General features: G+C 43.0%; 2 protein-coding genes across 3 annotated transcripts; one reads left to right on the top strand and one right to left on the bottom strand.

Annotated features, from left to right (window-relative positions):
* The first annotated feature begins 1,031 nt into the window (after positions 1-1,031).
* On the top strand, positions 1,032-12,448 carry ankrd13d (ankyrin repeat domain 13 family, member D). Its single transcript, XM_061079501.1, has 16 exons — positions 1,032-1,575; positions 1,694-1,829; positions 1,915-2,039; positions 2,262-2,307; positions 3,624-3,767; positions 3,891-4,080; positions 4,540-4,606; positions 4,742-4,823; positions 5,044-5,105; positions 5,189-5,319; positions 7,753-7,910; positions 8,221-8,334; positions 8,463-8,635; positions 8,865-8,941; positions 9,451-9,684; positions 11,903-12,448. The coding sequence occupies exons 1-16, from the start codon at positions 1,492-1,494 to the stop codon at positions 11,964-11,966; spliced, it is 1,887 nt and encodes a 628-aa protein (XP_060935484.1). The 5' UTR covers positions 1,032-1,491; the 3' UTR covers positions 11,967-12,448.
* Positions 12,449-19,108, bottom strand: LOC133011676 (signal-transducing adaptor protein 1-like). Of its 2 annotated transcripts, none has more exons than XM_061079503.1 (11): positions 19,026-19,108; positions 18,736-18,919; positions 18,166-18,237; positions 17,859-17,975; positions 17,607-17,663; positions 17,023-17,225; positions 16,726-16,857; positions 15,834-15,903; positions 14,799-14,895; positions 14,541-14,729; positions 12,449-14,305 (listed from the first exon to the last, which is right to left on the bottom strand). In XM_061079503.1, exons 2-11 carry the CDS (start codon positions 18,835-18,837, stop codon positions 14,277-14,279), a joined length of 1,068 nt encoding a protein of 355 aa, XP_060935486.1. In that variant the 5' UTR covers positions 18,838-18,919; positions 19,026-19,108; the 3' UTR covers positions 12,449-14,276. The 2 variants fall into 2 exon arrangements, with proteins under 2 accessions (XP_060935486.1, XP_060935487.1); XM_061079504.1 differs by having other exon boundaries at positions 14,260-14,305; positions 14,495-14,729.
* Positions 19,109-19,247: the final 139 nt, after the last annotated feature.

Below are 19,247 nucleotides of genomic sequence, written 5' to 3'. Positions count from 1 at the left end.
TGTGTTGGTCTTTGTCTTCCTCTTTTAGATTTGCCAAAACGGGAATCCTGTAGCAATGTAATTACTTTCAGAAGCCTTTTTCACTTTATGTTGTTTGTGTTATTTTCCAAGAAAAATAAAAAAAATAATAAACAACAGTGAGAGATACATCAAGTCCGAATCCATGTCCACATCATTAGTTAATCTTCCTGGTAATATCGCAGTTTATTTGCACAGTTGGATCGGGTGTCAATTTTCCCAGACTCCACCAAGTTGCATTCCGTAACCTGGAAATGAAGCGATACCAGAATAGAAGAGTAAACTCCGCTGCTGCTGTAAATAAACTTGATCGAAGCTGGCCGGGACACAGTGAACTTGACAGTGACAGATGTGTTGTGGTTTAATATCCGGACAGGGGCGTGGTGCGGCTGCAGCAGCTGCCTCCAGCTTCGCCCTCTGCTCCAGTGACCTGGATGTGAAAAAGGAAAACTGGCAGAGTCTCGCTTTATTTTGACGGACGGCAATAACCGATACAAACAGGGGGTGGGTGCCGCTGTTCCACTTTAACTGGGGATCATGGAAACTGGTGAAACGTTGTCTTTATTGCAGATGTTTCCGGTCGGTTGCAGACTCGGTCGCAGATTCATCATTTTCCCAAGGCACCTGTGTCTAAAGTGTGATGATCTACTGAAGGTGTCGTTGAAAAAAACATCAAACAAAAACCCTTCACGAGTTAATGTCATGTGTACGTGTCAGCATCACGTTGAGACAATATGAATCATATGGGTATTTGGTTATAAAATGTATCTTTATTGTCTCATATGATTTTTTTATATTGTAGTCTCAACGTGATGCTGACACGGACACATTACATTAACTCGTGAAGGAGGTTTTTTTGTTTCGATCTTATTTCATTAGCTAATCACACTTCAGACACAGGCGCTTTTGGAAAATGACGAATCTGCGACCGAGTCTGCAACCAACCATCAACATCTGGAATAAAGACAACACATTCCCAGTTGCCATGATCCCCAGTTGAATTGGAACACCGCCGCCGCATCAACACACAGCTAGCCTCACTCCCTCCATGTCTTTTTCTTCTTCTCCACGAACACATGCCGCGTAGAAGATCACCCGAGCCGGCTGAATTAGTTGTCTCGCTCCGGGCAAAATGGAAGACATGTGCCGAGAGGAGCAGGACGCAGGACTAGCTGTAGCCCCGCTAGCTGCTAGCTAACTACCTCAAATTAGTGGGCTGAGTTAGCCTCGCCTAACTCAGCCCACTAATTCCAATAGGCACGCACAGCGCTGTGGTGTGTTTGCTCTCCAGCCTCGGCCACTCTGATAGATTTACTCAGCGACAGGTTTTTCCACTGACACATTTCTTGGTTTTGGCATTCAGTGACGAAGACAGCCAGCAGGCTAACCAGCTGTGGTGTCACTGGGATCTGTCTGCTGCACGAACCACAGTCCGAACCCAGCCCTGCTCCTGGGGAGGTGTCCTCGGCGGCCATGGCTCAGGAAGCCTTTCCTCTGCACCTTCTGGTGTGGAACAATCAGTATCTGGAGCTGGATGTGGAGCTGCAGAAGAAAGAGGTAGGTGGTGGTGGGGGGGATCGGCTGACAGCAGTCGGTGTTTGGAGGGCTGTTCTGGGTGCGTTTGTTATGTGGCACTGCATTGCGCTGATGCTGCCTGGTGTGTGTGGTTCTGCAGCAGGATGCGGAGCGCCTGGACGCGAGGGGCCGCAGCCCGCTGGAGCTGGCGGTGTGCCTGGGCCACCTGGAGGCCGCCCGGGTGCTGCTGAGACACGCCGCGGACCCCACGCACTGCAGCGCACAGGGCTGGACCAGTGAGTGCTCGGCCGGGGCTCCACACTTCCCAATGGCTGCACCCACCCAGTGTCACTGAACGTGGATGCGTGTGTGTGTTGTCAGTCTTGCAGGAGGCGGTGAGCACCGGGGACCCTGAGCTGTGTCAGCTGGTGCTGCAGTACCGAGACTTCAAGAGAGCCACGGAGAGACTGGCGGGCATCCCCGAGCTGCTCAGCAAACTCAGACAGGTGAACCCGCCTCTCAGCGACTGAAAAGTTCCTCCTGTTTACCTGTTGCACAGTCCATCCCCAAACCTCTGCTCAAAGCTTTGTCACAAGGTTTCCCCAGTGGCAGTTCACTGGATTGTTCCCAGTCTGCCCACAACATCGCAAGCTTCTGTAACGCAAGACAACACAGGAGGAGTTTTCCCTTTTGTCTCAGTGTAAGAAGTTTCCCTTGGTGTCTTCCAGGCGCAGGACTTCTATGTGGAGATGAAGTGGGAGTTCACCAGTTGGGGTGAGTGTCGTTTCATCCACGTGTTCTCGGAGAGGTCAGTTTCAGCACCACAGCGGCTGGACAGCTCCGCCAGCTGTCGCTCAGCAGACTTTGAGGGACGCACTGTTTACACGAGTCAGTTTGACAGACAGGGAGGTTCCCTTCAATGTGTAACGACTGATAAACTGCTTAAAGTCTTATCTCTGCTGTATTGAACAGGACTGCTTGGGTTCTGAACGTGGTTTCCTTTGATTGGATGATTTTGCGTCCAGAAGATCCTCATCTCTAAGCAAACATTTTGCAGCTTATCATTTTAATATCACTCTAAACCAGTATTTACAATATAGATCATAACACATTTAACCTCAATATGTTAATTCATTTTAATGTGTATCTTTACAGTACCTGGTGACTTGAAAGCAATACATTTGTAAGCAAATTGGCATATTTTTATTTATAAAGCTATCTTGGGTCTGCTCCCCCACTACTTATGTAATTACATCTTTAAATCCCAGAGCAATTACTGCTTACATTCAAATGAGTTTTATTTATTAATTATGCCAAAAGGTCACTCTGAATTTGGTAAGCACTGTTTTAAGTTCGCTGCACCTGCTGCTTGGAATGCACTGCAAAAAACTCTAAAGTTAAAGGAGCTCATAAACCTTGAAACTTTGAAGACTCATGTGAGAGAAATTGGAGCGGCTTCATACCGCACTTGTTCTTGTTTTGGTGTGAATCCGGAGCTTTAGTCCTGTTGCCTTATCTTTTTTTTTTTTTCTTTAAATGTATTTTATCTGTGTTATGTGATTTCTGTGTGTCTTGTGACTGTTGAAATGTTTTGTATGCTGCTGTCTTGGCCAGGCTTCCCTTGGAAAAGACGTCATTGTATCTCAATGGGACCGACCTGGTTAACTAAAGGCAAATAAATAAAAAAAAAATGTTATCAAGACAATTTCAAAACTGGTAGTACTAGAATTCAATAATCCTCTTGGGGTTGGTGTCAAGCAGTTAGGCTGCAAATAATTACAGTCATTTTTGGGACACTATTAACTCGGTCTTTTCTTAATTGATTATTGTGGGGGGGTTTAACTGTTTGTCAATATACAAATAGCAATTTTAGGGCATCGTGTTTCCAATTTGAATTGGTCATTTATTGTCATAACGAAAACAATCATTGGTTGCATCTTTAAAATAAAAAATTATAATTAAATACTATTTAATCTTCCCATGTGTACTTGCTTATGTTGACACACATCCCCGGTAGGTTACCTCCTTTTACTTTCCTGTCTGTCTTCTTTTTCTAAAACACCACTCCCTGTGTTTACCTCCCCTCTCAGTGCCTCTGGTGTCGAAGGTGTGTCCCAGTGACGTGTACCGGGTGTGGAAGAGTGGCTCCTGCCTCCGTGTGGACACCACCCTCCTGGGCTTCGAACACATGACCTGGCTGAAAGGACGACGCAGCTATATCTTCAAGGGAGGAGGTGTGCACTATATTCCCAAAGAACAACATCCCATTCGTACAAATAAGTGAACGGCTAAGGTTGATGCACTGATGATTTTGCTTTGAATTGTTTTCCAACGGCAACATTCCCTGTGCCCCTCAGATGAAGGGGCAGTGGTGATGGAGGTGGACCACGAGAAGCAGGTGGTGTACACGGAGCCTCTGGTGTTGTCCCCTCGTGATGCGCCCTCCCTCCTGGCAGCCATGCAGCCGTCGCAGGAGAACACGGCTCAGAGACTGACGGCGCCCATCGTGTCCACGCACCTCAACACACGCAACATTGCCTTTGAACGGTAACGAGAACGTACTGTCTACAAGTATGCAGAAAATAATCATTTTCAATATGTTCATGTTTGTAAGCCATGTGCAGATATATGTCTCACTGCTTCATGGAACTGTTAATTCACCCTACAAGTTTCATTAGTTTGGTGCAGTGGAGTTTTTTTTTGTTTCCATATGAGAAAACTTAAAACCTTTCGAACATTCAGTTTAGGTCTCGCCATAAAAAAGTTTACATCATAAAGACGTTTTTTCAGTTTTGAATTCATGTGCAACACCATCACATCATGTCACAACTACGGTCACCATATAATATAAACTAACCTATGTGACCTTGTTTTAGTCAAACAAAACGTATACGAATATAACTCTCTCCTTTATAGTGTCTACATTGATCCTTTACATCACATCCTAACAGTTAACACTACACTGATAATCTATGTGCCTCCAACTTTATCTCTTTGCTTTGTCAGGAACAAGTCTGGAATCTGGGGCTGGCGTTCTGAGAAGAGTGAGGTGGTCAGCGGGTACGAAGCCAAGGTTCGTGTCTGCTCAGCCATCAGAACATTTTTAGCGTCTGTTGTTTGCACTCACTTAACATTTCAATAGCTTGAAGGAGTGTTAATATTAAGTCGAAGAAATGTGTGTTTTTCTTTCTCTTGTCAATGTTTTCAGGTTTTCAGTGCTACCAATGTGGAGCTAGTGACGCGGTCGAGGACAGAGCATCTATCAGATCAGGACAAATCAAGGAGCAAAGGTGAAAACACAAAAAAGTGTCGGTTGAAAAATAACTTGACAGCAGTATGAGAGACTCAATCGATAATTTCAACACAAGACCTTTTGTAAGTGTATTATATTGATTTTGCCTCATAAATCCGACTCTAGCGTGTTTAGTGTCTGGTGCTTTCCACAAAGAGAACAATTGGAGTTAAAATAGAGCAAATTGATGATGAGCTCTCTGCATTGTTCCCACTCAGGCTCAAAGACTCCTCTGCAGTCCTTCTTGGGGATTGCTGAACAGCACACAGCTAACAATGGGGTAAGAGTCTTTACAGCACCTGTGCAGCACATCCGCACTCTCCGCCCACACCGCCTCCCCTGACATCTCTGTGTTTCTCTCAGAGCAACGTGTCACAGTGTGCCAGTCCTCACAACCCCACCGCGATCACAGCCGAGGAGTACTTCAACCCAGAGTTCAACCTGAATGGCCGAGACATCGGACGTCCTGTAGAGCTCACCAGCAAAGTCCAGAGGTACGGGGAAGCAGCAACACAGATGTGTGTCACCAAATCAATGGCTGAGATTACATTACATTACATTACATTACATTACATTACATTTAGCTGACGCTTTTATCCAAAGCGACTTACAATAAGTGCATTCAACCCTGAGGGTACAAACCAAGAACAACAAGAATCAAGACAGTAAAATTTCTTCGAAATAAAGCAAAACTACAAAGTGCTATAAGTAAGTGCCATTTTAGTGCTACCAAAGTGTTAGTTTTCAAAAGTGGCTAGTTTTTTTTTATTTTATTTTTTTATTCAAGGTACAGTCGGAAGAGGTGTGTTTTTAGTTTTCGGCGAAAGATGTGTAAACTTTCAGATGTCCGGATGTCGAGTGGGAGCTCATTCCACCATTTAGGAGCTAGGACAGCAAACAGTCGTGATTTTGATGAGTGTTTAGCTCGCAGTGAAGGAGCAACGAGTCGTTTAGCTGAAGCAGAGCGGAGTGAACATGCTGGTGTGTAGTGTTTGACCATGTCCTGGATGTAAACTGGACCTGATCTGTTTACAGCATGGTATGCGAGTACTAGTGTTTTGAACCGGATGCGGGCAGCCACTGGTAGCCAGTGTAGGTAGCGGAGGAGCGGAGTAGTGCGAGTGAATTTAGGTTGGTTAAAAACCAGTCGAGCTGCTGCATTCTGGATGAGCTGCAAAGGTCGGATGGCAGTAGCAGGTAGACCTGCCAGGAGGGAGTTACAGTAGTCGAGGCGTGAGATGACCAGGGCCTGGACCAGAACCTGCACCGCCTTCTGAGTGAGAAGGGGGCGTATTCTCCGGATGTTGTAAAGCATGAATCTACAGGACCGCGTTGTTGCAGTAATGTTGGCAGGAAGGGAGAGTTGGCAGTCGAGTGTCACACCCAGGTTCCTAGCAGTCTGAGTGGGGGCCAGCACGGAGTTGTCAAAGTTAATAGTCAGGTCATGGGTGGGAGAGTTTGTCCCTGGAAGGAAAAGTATTTCAGTCTTGTCAAGATTAATCTTCAGGTGGTGAGAGGTCATCCACTGAGAGATGTCAGTCAGACAGGCAGAGATTCGGGCTGCTACCTGTGTTTCTGATCGGGGAAAAGACAGGATTAGTTGGGTGTCATCAGCATAGCTATGGTAGGAAAAGCCATGTGAGTGAATGACAGAGCCGAGAGTGTTGGTGTACAAAGAAAAGAGGAGAGGACCCAGGACCGAACCTTGAGGGACCCCAGTAGTGAGAGGACAAGGTTCAGAAACAGATCCTCTCCAAGTTACCCGATAAGTGCGTTCGTTGAGGTAGGAAGAGAGCAGGGAGAGAGCAGAGCCTGAGATACCCAGGTCCTGAAGGGATGAGATCAGGATCTGATGGTTCACCGTGTCAAATGCAGCAGAGAGGTCTAGAAGGATAAGGACAGAGGAGAGAGAATCAGCTCTAGCAGTGTGAAGCTGCTCAGAGACAGCAAGGAGGGCAGTCTCAGTGGAGTGACCTGCCTTGAAACCAGACTGGCGAGGGTCAAGAAGATTATTGTGGTTCAGATAGGAGGAGAGTTGATTAAAGAACGCTCGCTCGAGAGTTTTGGAAACAAAGGGAAGAAGAGAGACAGGTCTGTAGTTATTTACTGCAGACGGGTCGAGGGTGGGTTTCTTCAGGAGAGGATTTACTCTTGCCTCCTTCAGAGAATTAGGGAAACAGCCATTTGAGAGGGAAGTGTTGATAAGATGAGTAAGAAAAGGAAGAAGGTCAGGAGCAATAGACTGGAGAATGTGAGAAGGGATGGGGTCAAGGGGGCAGGTGGTCGGGCGGGCAGAGGTTACCAAGGTCAAAACTTGATTGGGAGACAGAGGGGTGAAAGAGGAGAGCGAAGGGGATGAAGATGAAGTTGATGGAAGTGTGGTTCTAGAAGGAGGATCAGAAAAAGAAGATCGTATGTCATCAATCTTTTTTGTAAAGTAGTTGACAAAGTGGCTTGGTAGAAGTTAGGAGGGAGGAGGGGGACTGGGGGGGTCGAGGAGGTTTGAAAAGATGGAGAAGAGTTTTTTGGGGTTAGAAAATGAGGATTGAATAGTAGTTTGCCACAGTGTGGACATTTTCACACCGGATAATAAAGTTTTGACAACACTGATGCTATAAATTACACCGGACGTTTTAGAAGAAAAGACGTGTGTCAGCTCAGTTTCTGTCAATCTCTTAGTTTGATCTTAAATGTTACTTTCCCCCGTGGGCAGCCCCAGTCTGGCATGGAGCAGACACCGTCTCTTTCAGTTCCAAACTGCAGCATCAGACTATGTATTGATTTTTATTTGATGAATATGGGTGCTTCTACTAATGAGTAAAATGAACCAAATATGTTTTATGTTGATAAAAAATTCAAAGAGAACAAAGACCACCTCTGCAACCTGAAATGACCAGAACATGAAACTCTCTCTGTCTCCTCTCCAGGTTTAAAGCTACTCTGTGGCTGAGTGAGTCTCACCCTCTGTCCCTGGCCGAGCAGGTGACGCCCATCATCGACCTCATGGCCATCTCCAACGCTCACTTTGCCAAGCTGCGTGATTTCATAACTCTACGCCTGCCGCCAGGATTCCCTGTTAAGATAGGTGAGTGTGAGAGGTCAACTCGAAGTGCGTCTTGTGATCTAAACACTGATTCTAGATCAGCTCCAGGCCACTTTGTTTGTAGATGTCATTCTGTACAACAGCTGCTGCTTGACGTTCACATTAGAAATAAAATAATGAGAAATAAAACATTACACTCTTTGTGTCCATGATTCTTCCTGAATGTTTTATGTAGCAAATCAAATCGGTTAAAATACCTTATAGTCTGGTCTTGGCACCTCCATAACTTTCAAAGTGACATGTTTTCAATGTTGGTCATTATGATGGTGTCTGAATTTAACTCTTCTTCCAGAAATTCCCCTGTTTCACGTGTTGAACGCCAGAGTGACGTTTGGTAACCTGTGTGGCTGCGATGAGCCGGTTAGCTCGGTGACGGTTCTTACACCAGAGAGCTCTGAAGAGGCTGGTAAATATAGACTCACACACACACACACACACATATACACACACACACACACAGAATATTAGTTAAAGAACAAAAGGCCTGATGACTGGTATGGGACTCCACTAACGCTGTAACCCTTCTTCACTCAGGCCAGTGTACCCCTCCCATCCACTGTGAGGTGGACCCCTCAGTGTTTGAGCCCCCTCCAGACTACACCACACTCGGCCCCGGTCGCACTGAGCCAATGAGAGACGAGGATGACAACCTGCTGCAGTTTGCCATCCAGCAGAGTCTGTTGGACGCCGGTACAGAGAGCGACCAGGTCAGAGAATTCACCATCGGTTGGTTATGTGTCGGATGTAGGATCTTATTCGTAGCAGGTCATAGTTGCACTTCAGGAAAGACTTACTTTGTGTACTGGCCACTGATTTAGATTTAGATTTTCTTTTGTGCCTCAATAAATCATTTAAAAGCTAATGATAGCTTTTGAGTGCCCCAACAGGCTTCTCTTGCCTGAAAATGCAGTTGAGTGGTTTCCGTCTGGTTTTCAGGTGACCATCTGGGAGGCCCTGACCAACACCCGCCCGGTGCCACCGTCTCCACTCTACGAGGATGACTCGCTGGAGAGGTGAGCTGAGCATGATGTTGCTGCTCCTGTTTTCCTTTACAGGGAGATTCACTCTGCTCAAGCTGGAGCGCCGACTCCTGGTTCATAGTTACTCCGGTAATTTCATGAGGCCTTGAGTAATAACATCTCTACAGAAACCTGAGAATCAGATGAAAGGGTAAATATTTTTTACTTTATGAACAGAGAATAACAAAAGTGAGCTGTAGAAAACAAAAGTACTGTTCAAAGTTTATATATATAAGGAGCATTTGTAGTTTTCACTGTGAAACCATCAGGTTCATGTGTCTGGTCGTATTCAGGGGAAATCTCTGGCTTGTGATGTAATTTAATTAAACTTCTCCTAATAGCATTCAGTGATTAGCTCTTTCTTTCCGCCTTCTCTTGGGAACAGTGTCTCCCAGTCATCCTGTAATGAAGCCCGGCAGTGGCACATTTCTGTAATATACCTTTCCTTGTTTAATAATGTTTAATTTAACGTGTTAATATCCCTCATTTCTGTCGTTCCTCAGGGCGATCCAGGAGTCTCTGTCCATCTCACTGACCAGCAGAGAGGAAGAGGACACGGCCGAGCCCAGCCAGCCCGCCTCCGTCTCCACGCTGGAACCCACCGCCAATTTCCTGCCTTCATACAGCACGGCGACCGAGCCCCAGTTGCCGGGCCACTTTGGCGAGGCGTCGAGCTTTGACGAGCAGCTGCGTATCGCCATGGCGCTGTCGTGCAGGGACCAGGAGGAGACGGACAGGTGAAGCAGAGGAAACACTAAACTGACATTTTGTCTTTTGCCGACAGTTTTCACACGTTTTGATTTTGTTGCATCATGACTCTAGAGCAGGGGTGGGCAAACTTTCGGACTCGCGGGCCACAATGGGTTCGAAAATTTGACAGAGGGGCCGGGCCAGGAACAGACAGATGGAGTGATTTTGTGAACTAATATAAATGACATGGAAAAATCATTACATGAAAGGATTTGGCCTTTACCAAGTAGCAATGCACTTATATGCAAGGCCATTTAACAAAAACCCGCCTTCAGAGAAAGGCTTGCTAGCCTTTGCTATTTCGAATGCCCCCAAAAAAACATGCCTTGGTAGATTACTTTGTATGTGAAAAAAAAGTCTGTAAATTAGTCACCAACCTCTGAGCTGCAGCCACCCGTTCTTGCGTTGACTGCTTGCTAAGCGTAGTTAGCATGCTTCGTAGCAAAGTGACGGCTGATGTTGTACTCAATGAAAGCTGCAACAGTTTCTCGGCATATCAGGCATACAGCCTTCGATTGGACATCAGTGAAAAAGTATTTTGTTGTCGACTCGAATGAGTGTCGAGTGTTAAACACTCGGCACTCATTGTCCACTCTTCGTTTCCTTGATCCTCTCATTTTACAAATGGGCTCACAGGGCAAAGGGAAAAAGTGAAGGGAGATCATGTGCCCTTTCGAGCCCTATACACCACACTCCCGGGCAAATTTAATTTAGCTGACGCTTTTATCCAAAGCGACTTACAATAAGTGCATTCAACCCCGAGGGTTCAAACCCAGAACAACAAGAATCAAGAAATTACGATTTCTTCAAAAATAAAGCAAAACTACAAAGTTCTATAAGTACGTGCCACTTAAGTGCTAATAAATTGTTAGTTTAAAATTGTTAGTACTGCTGGCCGTACTTTGCCCATGTCTGCTCTCGAGAGTCAATTTTAGATGCTGTTCAGCCAAAGAGAACACAGAAGGAAAACAGGTTCTGGTTTCTATACTCTCTTTTCTTAAGTCGATTTGCCACCCTGTAACAGATCTAATGTAAATTTAGGCAAGCAAACATAATTTTTCCAGAGAGTTTCCTTTCTCATATGAACAAAGTAGCAGGAGATTATCTTGAGTCAAATGCGTTCATGACACAAGAAAATCTCATGACCTATAAATTCCACTGTGGAAATCACATGTTTTTTATTTACCAAAACATCTTGTTCTTCCAAGTTGACATCTTTTTCATCCTGAGATATTTTTATCCTCTTTTTTTTTTTACTTTTGTGTATTCTTCACTGGCTGTAGTTGAATTCTGACATTATCCTGTTTTCTCACATGGGCTCACACAGAGATTCTCCTGACTTTTTACTTGAGGGCTGGCAGGAAAAACTTTGTGCTTGTTTTGAAGCAACTGACTCTGACTTTTGTTTTCTCACATACACCCCACTCAAATAATGTTAGGAGAACATCCAGAGTTCAGTGCATGTCTGAAAGCAGCTTTGAATTTTCCATCTGTGAGTCACACAACCTGCATGATTACTCTTTAGAGCACCAAGAGAAACCTCACACACCACTGCACCACCAGGCAGTTTGAGGAACAGTGTTTCCTTCAGTCTCTTTAATCAGTGACTAAGATGAAATTCATGAGGAAACAGTTTATTTTTCCTGGTAGTTACTATTCACTGAAGCTTGTATTATCTGCTGAAACCAAGTAAACTTCTGTGGCCTAATCAATGCTTCCATGCAACTATTAGAACTAAATACTAAGCTCCGACATTAAAATATCTCAACAACACAACTGCATAAATGTTTTTGCTGGTGGTGGTGGAGGTTTATTCCTGTTATTTTTGTGCTAATTGCAGCTTACTTATTTACTTACTTACAGATTTATTGTTTGCATCTGCAAGAGTCGGCACAAGTTCAGCACAAGTTCTGATCACATACAACCATTCAGATTATTTTCATCAGGAGAGACTTCAAATAAAAAATAAAACACAACTTATTGTCGTACACAATCAGAGGACAGTGATGTGATCTAGATGAGTGTTTATTTGACACTGAGACCTCTGGTGTTGTGAAGGTTGAAAGAGGTTGAGGTTGTGCATAGTACATAAATTAAACTTTAGCAATTGTTAGGAAGAGTGATCTATTCCTTACATAGTGTTAATAATTTCAATATGTTCATTACTTTGACTGATGAACTTTCTTTTTTTGATTTTTGTCACAGGCAGCAGAAGGAGGAAGAGGAGGAGCTGGAGCGGATCCTACAGCTGTCACTCACCGAGAAGTAATGTAACAGCAGCAACGGGGGCGGGTCTATAGTGGGGGAACAGTCCTCTTTAATTTATTCAGTTTATTATTATTTTTTTCAATACTGAGGTATTAAGTTATTGCAGATATTTTATTGTCTTTCACACACACGAGGGCCGCTACAGAAGATTGTACGGGACCAGAGAAAAAGAAAATGTGAGTGAAGCAGGTGGGAGGGATGGAAAGAAGAAAGAACAGATACGGAAACATACTACAGCAAAGGACGAGACAAAAGGGAGATTATATGTTTTTCCTTTTTTTTATTGACAATTTTTCACATTCTTGCTGTCTTTGAGTGATAAATGATCCTGAAACTTTAAACCTATGAAATGATAATGATGAAATAAAAAAAGGAAAATACAATCATAAAGGAATAACCTATGAAGATATGATTATAATATTTAAACATTTATGTTGGCTTACTCCTATGTGTGAAAAATAAAGGATAATGATCATCCTGGAATATTGTTATTTCCTTTTTCTTTAATGTTCATGAACAAAGAAGGAAGCAGAAGATCCATGTGTATCTGACACGTGATCTTATTATAGTTTCACAGTTTTTTCACTTCAGTAACAAACATTGTGATCTGACGCAAAGACCAGTGACACACATTTTTGATACAATAGTTTGTACATTTTATCGAAGGCAAATTATAACAACAATGATATTCAGTTTCACGTAAAAATCTTGTATCTGCGAATTGTCTGCGGTTTTGAAGAAGAGGTCTCAAACTAACCAGATCTGACCAGGTTTAGATTCTGTTGTTTTAATTGTGTTATTTGCTGTAAAGTATAAGCTTCACTATAGCTATATAAGATCACTATGCTGGATTGTCTATTTTCCCCCCTGGAATATTTTTTTACTCATAATTAATTATGTAATTTTCTTTCATGATAGGTGCAGCAGATATTCCTGGTCCCTAGAGGGTCTATTGACTCAGATTAGCTGACAGTCCCTTTAGTAGAATCTTCAAATACACTTAAATCTACAAAATGGATTAACGCAAAGTATGTATTTGATCCCGCATGGAATATTGAAGAAGTTGAAAGCTGCACATATAACAACAGCATACATATTTATTAGGGCTGTCAAAGTTAATGCGTTAATCTATGAGATTATTGTGACCTAGATTAATGCGATAAAATATTTTAACGCAGTTAATGCGGCTTCGTTTACATCCGGTGTGCTGAAGAAAATTCAGCTCCTCCAGCAAGCTGCCAGCATCGCCCTCACCGGTGACCACTGGGCGTCACTCAGCAATGACAATTACCTCGGTGTCACAGCTTATTTTATTGACTATGTATGGAAATTTAGATCTTTTGCATTGGAATTAAAAAAAACAGAGTGGCGATTTATACAGCGGAAAACTGCGGAGGAATTCCTCGACGCACTTCAAACACAGCCCGTAAAAAGATAAGTCCCGTCTGAATGAAAGCACAGCAAACTGCACAAGGAAGGATTGCTAGTTCAAGATGTTGCCACCCGGTGGAATTCTGCCTTGGAGATGATCAAACGGATCCAGCGAAACAAGGGTCCGCTGGCTGCCACCCTCGCTCAGCGCTGGCTGCACTGTATTTCTTTTATTTTGCCGTGTTTGTCTTATTTTGAAGGCCCACAGCCGGAACTTCTGGGGATTAGTGTAGCAGCACACCCTTTATTATCTCAGAAGTAGATTCCCCCGTTCTGAGTAAGTTGTGTCGCTCTGTCTGTTATTGTTTTAGTTAGTTTCTAATGGTTATTTTAGTGTATGAAACTTGTTTAGTAATATGCAACTTTTCTTTTGTAGATAACTGTGACTGTGTCCCGTTATATGTTACAGAAAAATAAAGTTAAACTGTTTCACTAAGCCTGAGTCAAGTGAAGTGAATGAAGAAAGCAGCAGTGCAAACAGAGACCGTCACACAGGCAACTCCACTCTTTCCGTCCTCTCGTGCATTTTTTTAACTTCCTCGAACTGTGTGTGTGTTTGTGGTGTGTGTAGTCCTACTCTGCGCTGCTGAAGCGCTGCGCAGCGCCAATAATACCATATACTTTTTCTGTTATCAGCCTGCAGTAAAAACCGCATTTAATCATTTTTTTCAAGCATATACTTACTTGTTGCTCCAACATTAACTGCAAAAGCGTCCCAACGTTTGTATTTTTGTCTCATTTGTGCTGAGGATCATACAGCTGACTGTACTTCTCCACTTCAATTATTAATTTAATGTCATCCATCTTCAAGAACTTCTCCGCAGTTTGCTCCGTTCAATGTCGGGTGTGGAGGGTAAATTACGTATTCCTGGCTGCCACTTTATAGGTAGGTGTTATAGGCCTGAGTCTCTGTGAAAACACAGCATTGTGTAAAATACAGGCTGTCTGAAGTGATTACTCGTTAATTTATAATATTTAGTCTTTAGAAGAAAAACAAACTTTTAATCGCGATTAATCTAGATTAATGAATTTCAAAATGTGAGATTAATTAGTTAATTTTTTTTAATCTATTGACAGCCCTAATATTTATATATACACCTTGTCCGCTGTGCTGAGCCAGACCGATACTCTCACTCATTCTCACCCAGACGTAGGTTCTGGTAATCAGACGAGTGATCCTCAGGAACCACATATTCATTCTCCTCTGGCTTAATTAGAAAAAGCTTGCGCTCCTTCTGGATTTGCGGGCGCAGCATTGGCGCCACTTCTGCCTTGGGTACTGTTTTTGGTTTAGGTGAGGTGATGCTGATGCACTTTGGAGCAGGTGGAACCTCTGCAAACATAAACACAGTGAGAAGCTGTATTTTCATACTGGGGCTATTCCTGCAAGCAGTGTTCTCACCAATGAGGAAGTCGTAGGGCTCAGATGTCTCGTAGGGACGGCTCTGTGACTTTTCAATGAAGAATTTCAATACTTCATCAATGGAGGAGACTGTCACCTACAGAGAGGAAGAGACGCAGAAAGATATGTCCATCACAGGCAAAATTTTGATTATCTTTAATTTGCATATGTATGTTTAAATTCTCTATCATGACTTCACAAAACAGAATCCAATTTTGTTTCTTTTTCCAAACAAAAACACAAATACACAATGCACATAAGTCAACACAATGCAATAAAAAAATCTTAGCACATAAACGTAGTGAGGAATAATGCTGTTGCTAGTATAATGAGGGGGCCTGACATAAATATCAAATACAACACAGTAATACTTTCATATTACTTTCTTCATTTAACATTCCCCTTAAATTTGATCAAAGTTCACACACTCATAGAAATGAGTTCTTTAAATAATCAAGATCCATGACTTATTCCGCAGGAAAACGGTGGAAATGCAGAGAAATTGCAATGTTCAAGAAAGTAAAAAATCGAATCCAGGACCTGTCCCCTGATCCGGATTTGCACCAAAATGGAATTGGTTCCTGGTAATCCATCCAGTAATCTTTGTGTTATCTTGCTAACAAAACAACCAACAGACAGGAGGGAAAACAGAACCTCTTTTGCAGATGTATTGAGACCAAATGTAACGAACATTGGTTATTATTAGTCCTTGTGAATACAGATTAAAAAAGCTTACTGTCTCTTACTGCAGTAGTGTATCATTTAAAATGGGTGTAAACCTCTCATTTTGGATCTTTAAATATGATGGAGGGAGAGACCTGTGTCTTAGCAAGCACATTATTCACAATTATTCACTCCCAGTGCCACAATATTTTTTTACTCCAGGTTTAATTTTCCAGAATAGTAAACCCAGCTCGCTGTGCAGTTCAGCAAATAATTTGAAGATCTCAGATGTTAAGATTTTCATTCCCTCGAGGCCATGTTAGATTCATGTCCTCATTAGTTCAAAGTTATGTAAAGAGCTGCGGGACTTACTGGTGTGAGGAGTTCGATGGCATACCCTGAGTTTGTGCAGGCCACTCTGTAGTTCTTCATCACAGGCCCTCTGAAAAATACAGGGAGGGGGAGGAGGAAGAGGAAGAGGAAGAGGAGGAGAACAACCACCTGTCAATACGTTGATCGTGGCTACTGATGGTTCAGATAAACAATCCCTATTCTACACCTGTAGTGTGCAAACCAGTGTAGTTGAAGTCCGGATACATTTTTCTGCAGAACAGCAGATTATATGAGGTCGTTATGACCTTTAACCCTTGACTACTGAAAAGTAATCAGTTCACCTTTGAGTCCAAATGCAAACTGGTCCAAATCTGAAGGCCGACTTGATCGTACTCAAGGGGCCAGAAACTTAATTTGAACACTGAGATCTAATCAGTTCATGTGTGAGTCGAAGTGAACATTTGTTCCAAATTTGAAAAGGTTTCCTTCGAGGCGTTCTTAAGATATTGTGTACATGGGGCAAAAAGGTTTTGCGTTTTGTGAGGTCATAACAGCCTTCCCATGACCTTTGACCCCCGAACTCTAGTCATGTCCTCCTTGAGTCCAAGTGAATATTTGTGCCCGATTTGAAGTAGTCATTTATCATGTAGACTTGTCACCATTTCTTTTCTGTGTACATCTTCTTCCTTAACATCCCCCTGTTTGTCTACTGTATGCAAAGATCACATGTTTGCATACAGTGGACAATAATGTTAACTGTGTCCCAGTTAATCTAAATTTGTTAAAGACACTTCTCTTCCTGCACATGTTTGATGGCTCACAAACACTGAACTTAGGTAAAACTAAAAAACCAGGGATTTTTATTTATTTGAAAAGCTGAGCTAAATATACATTCCTATATTGATCTGTAATGTCAGAGGCTGGGATCGACCTGGGTGTCAGTTGTCTGATGGTCACAGCGTAGATGTTGTTGAGGCTGGACGGGCGGAGGATGATGCCTCCGTACTCCGGGTTGGCCTCCAGCATCCTCTCCGCCTCCTGCCGCGTCACATCGAAGAAGCACCTGCAGGAACAAGAGGAAAAATAAACACTTGGTAAAAATATGCAGGTATTTTCATTTCAGAGAGTATAGGAGAAAACAAGCTCTTGTTTATAGAATGCTTGTCTATAATAACCATTCTTTTGTATTTTTATGTTGTGTATTTGTCAGGGAGCAACATTTTCTCACGCAGGCTGGTCAGGGGGGATGTAGTCTGGATGGTCATCAGCTGGTTGGGAGGAGGGTGAGGATGTGGTAGAAGGGAGGAAGGATGGTCGGGGCGGGAGCGGTGGGTGTGACTCGGTGGAGTTTCGAGCTTTCTCCCTCGCCAGAGCGTCGAGCAGCAGGATCATCGGTCCAGGCAGCAGCTGGAGGTCACCGGGGATCTTCTTCTACAAGGAAACACGAGGAAACAACTGAGTGATGCCCAAATGTCACCCGACGTGCCGACGTAACAGGAAGCAGGATCATGTTTGTACCCCTGTCCTGTGTTGTGTGTGTGTGTGTGTGTGTCAATGCTATAGTTATACTATAATACTATAATTATAGATGCAACCTAAAGTTTATTTATCATAAGGTAGGAAGACTGTGTCCGTAGAAATTCTTCTTCTCATAATTATAACCTTGTCAGTCTTAAGGGAAGTTGGTCCATTTGAGCCCTGTGAGCCAAACTATCACCTAATTATTAACCGTGTGTGTTTGTGTGTGTGTGTGTGTGTGTGTGTGTGTGTGTGTGTGAGTGTGTGAGTGTGAGAGTGAGAGTGTGTATTTACTTTGACCATAGTCAGGATGTAAGCCCTCCACTCCTCTCCTGTGTAAGGATTGTCCATCTACACAGTCACACAAACAACAAACAACAAACAAAGAAAAGATGCAAACGGGTTATTTCAATCAACCAGACGACTGTGGTTAGGGTGAATTTGAACATTAATATCACTTTATACAGATCTATCTAGTTTTTGAATATATCTGGACCTGGACGCTAAAACCATGTTAATGAAGAGAAAAAGAAAAGTCGGTCTCACCTTCAGCTGCACCTCCTCTGTGCGCAGGCTGAGAGTGAAGATGGTCGGCGTCTGCCTGTGATACGGACAATTTGACACCATGGACGTCAGCTGCTCCAGGTCCAGCTTCTCTATGTACTGACACAGAAAACAAGTTACGTGGATCCACTACACTGAAACATGCATCATTTGATCTAAATAAGTGTCTTACTCCTTCTATGGCTTCTTATGGCCCCTTACAGTGTTTCCTCTCTTCATAATATCTGTTTTTATCATTTTCTTAATCTAAATAAAGAACATACTTAAATAATATAGAAAGTTCGCTTACTGTATCCTTGGATTCATCGTCGTACAGAAACAGCGTGGCTCCACGGAGCTCTCCATAGTAACTCTTGAAATCCTGTAAATCACAAATGTCACTTTAAGTTAATATTCTTCAGCATTCACCTTCTCCCAGTGCTGGAGAGGGACTGGGTTATTTACTGATGTTTGTAAAAGTTTCTGCCACTTTATTCTCAAACTTTACTGTAGTTTTTCTAAAGTTATTGTAGTTATTTATCTCCAGCTCTAGTTACTATGTACTTGGCAGATTTCACAAAAACCAGCTAATGAAAGAATCCAGTTAGTCACTGACCATTGATCTGGATAGTGAGTTATATCTATATTTACTATAATACTAATGTATTTTTTTTATATACATTTATAGTACTTTATCAAGGACCTTTCCATCACTGCCTTCGCATATGAAACTGAATTAAATGCAGTCATCTTTACTAAACATATTCTTAGATACTGAAATTTTACATCATTGCACGGTTCATCATTTGTTTAATCTCCTGCTTATCTGATTTGCTTCTCATCATTTGGCTCTGCTTGTACACTGGGTACGTGTCCTCACCTTCTCACTGGTGTTTTTCTTCAGCAGTTGTCCAGAGTAGTACAGAGGCAGAGCTGTGATTGTCTCCCTCCTCTTGTTGACGACTCTGGAGTGAGCTGACATTATGTCCGTGCCTCTTCTCCGATGGTTTGGTTCAGTTTGGCCTCCGCTCACTTCTGTTGGTCCAGCACTTTTGTCGTTAATGCTAAAAAAAATAAAGTGAAGCTTTGCAGCGTTTCCGACAGTTTTCTCAAAGTATTGTTTTCTTGCGCGGATCGATTCTTCAGTGTGTCTGAGATGATTTTTCTTACCTCCACACCTGCAGTGTGGTATCCTCCCTCTCTTCCTTCAGTTTGATGCTGTGGGAAACTCTGCAGGGATTTAAGATCAAGGAAGTAACTCTATTAAAAAAAGATTTATGGACTTTGACCCTGCAGCTAAAACAAACTGTTTACACACACGCACACGCACACGCACACGCACACGCACACGCACACACACACACACACACACACACACACACACACACACAC

The sequence above is a fragment of the Limanda limanda genome, chromosome 10 (genome assembly GCF_963576545.1).
Source record: "Limanda limanda chromosome 10, fLimLim1.1, whole genome shotgun sequence".
NCBI lineage: Eukaryota > Metazoa > Chordata > Actinopteri > Pleuronectiformes > Pleuronectidae > Limanda > Limanda limanda.
This window is presented reverse-complemented; position numbering and strand designations above follow the sequence as displayed.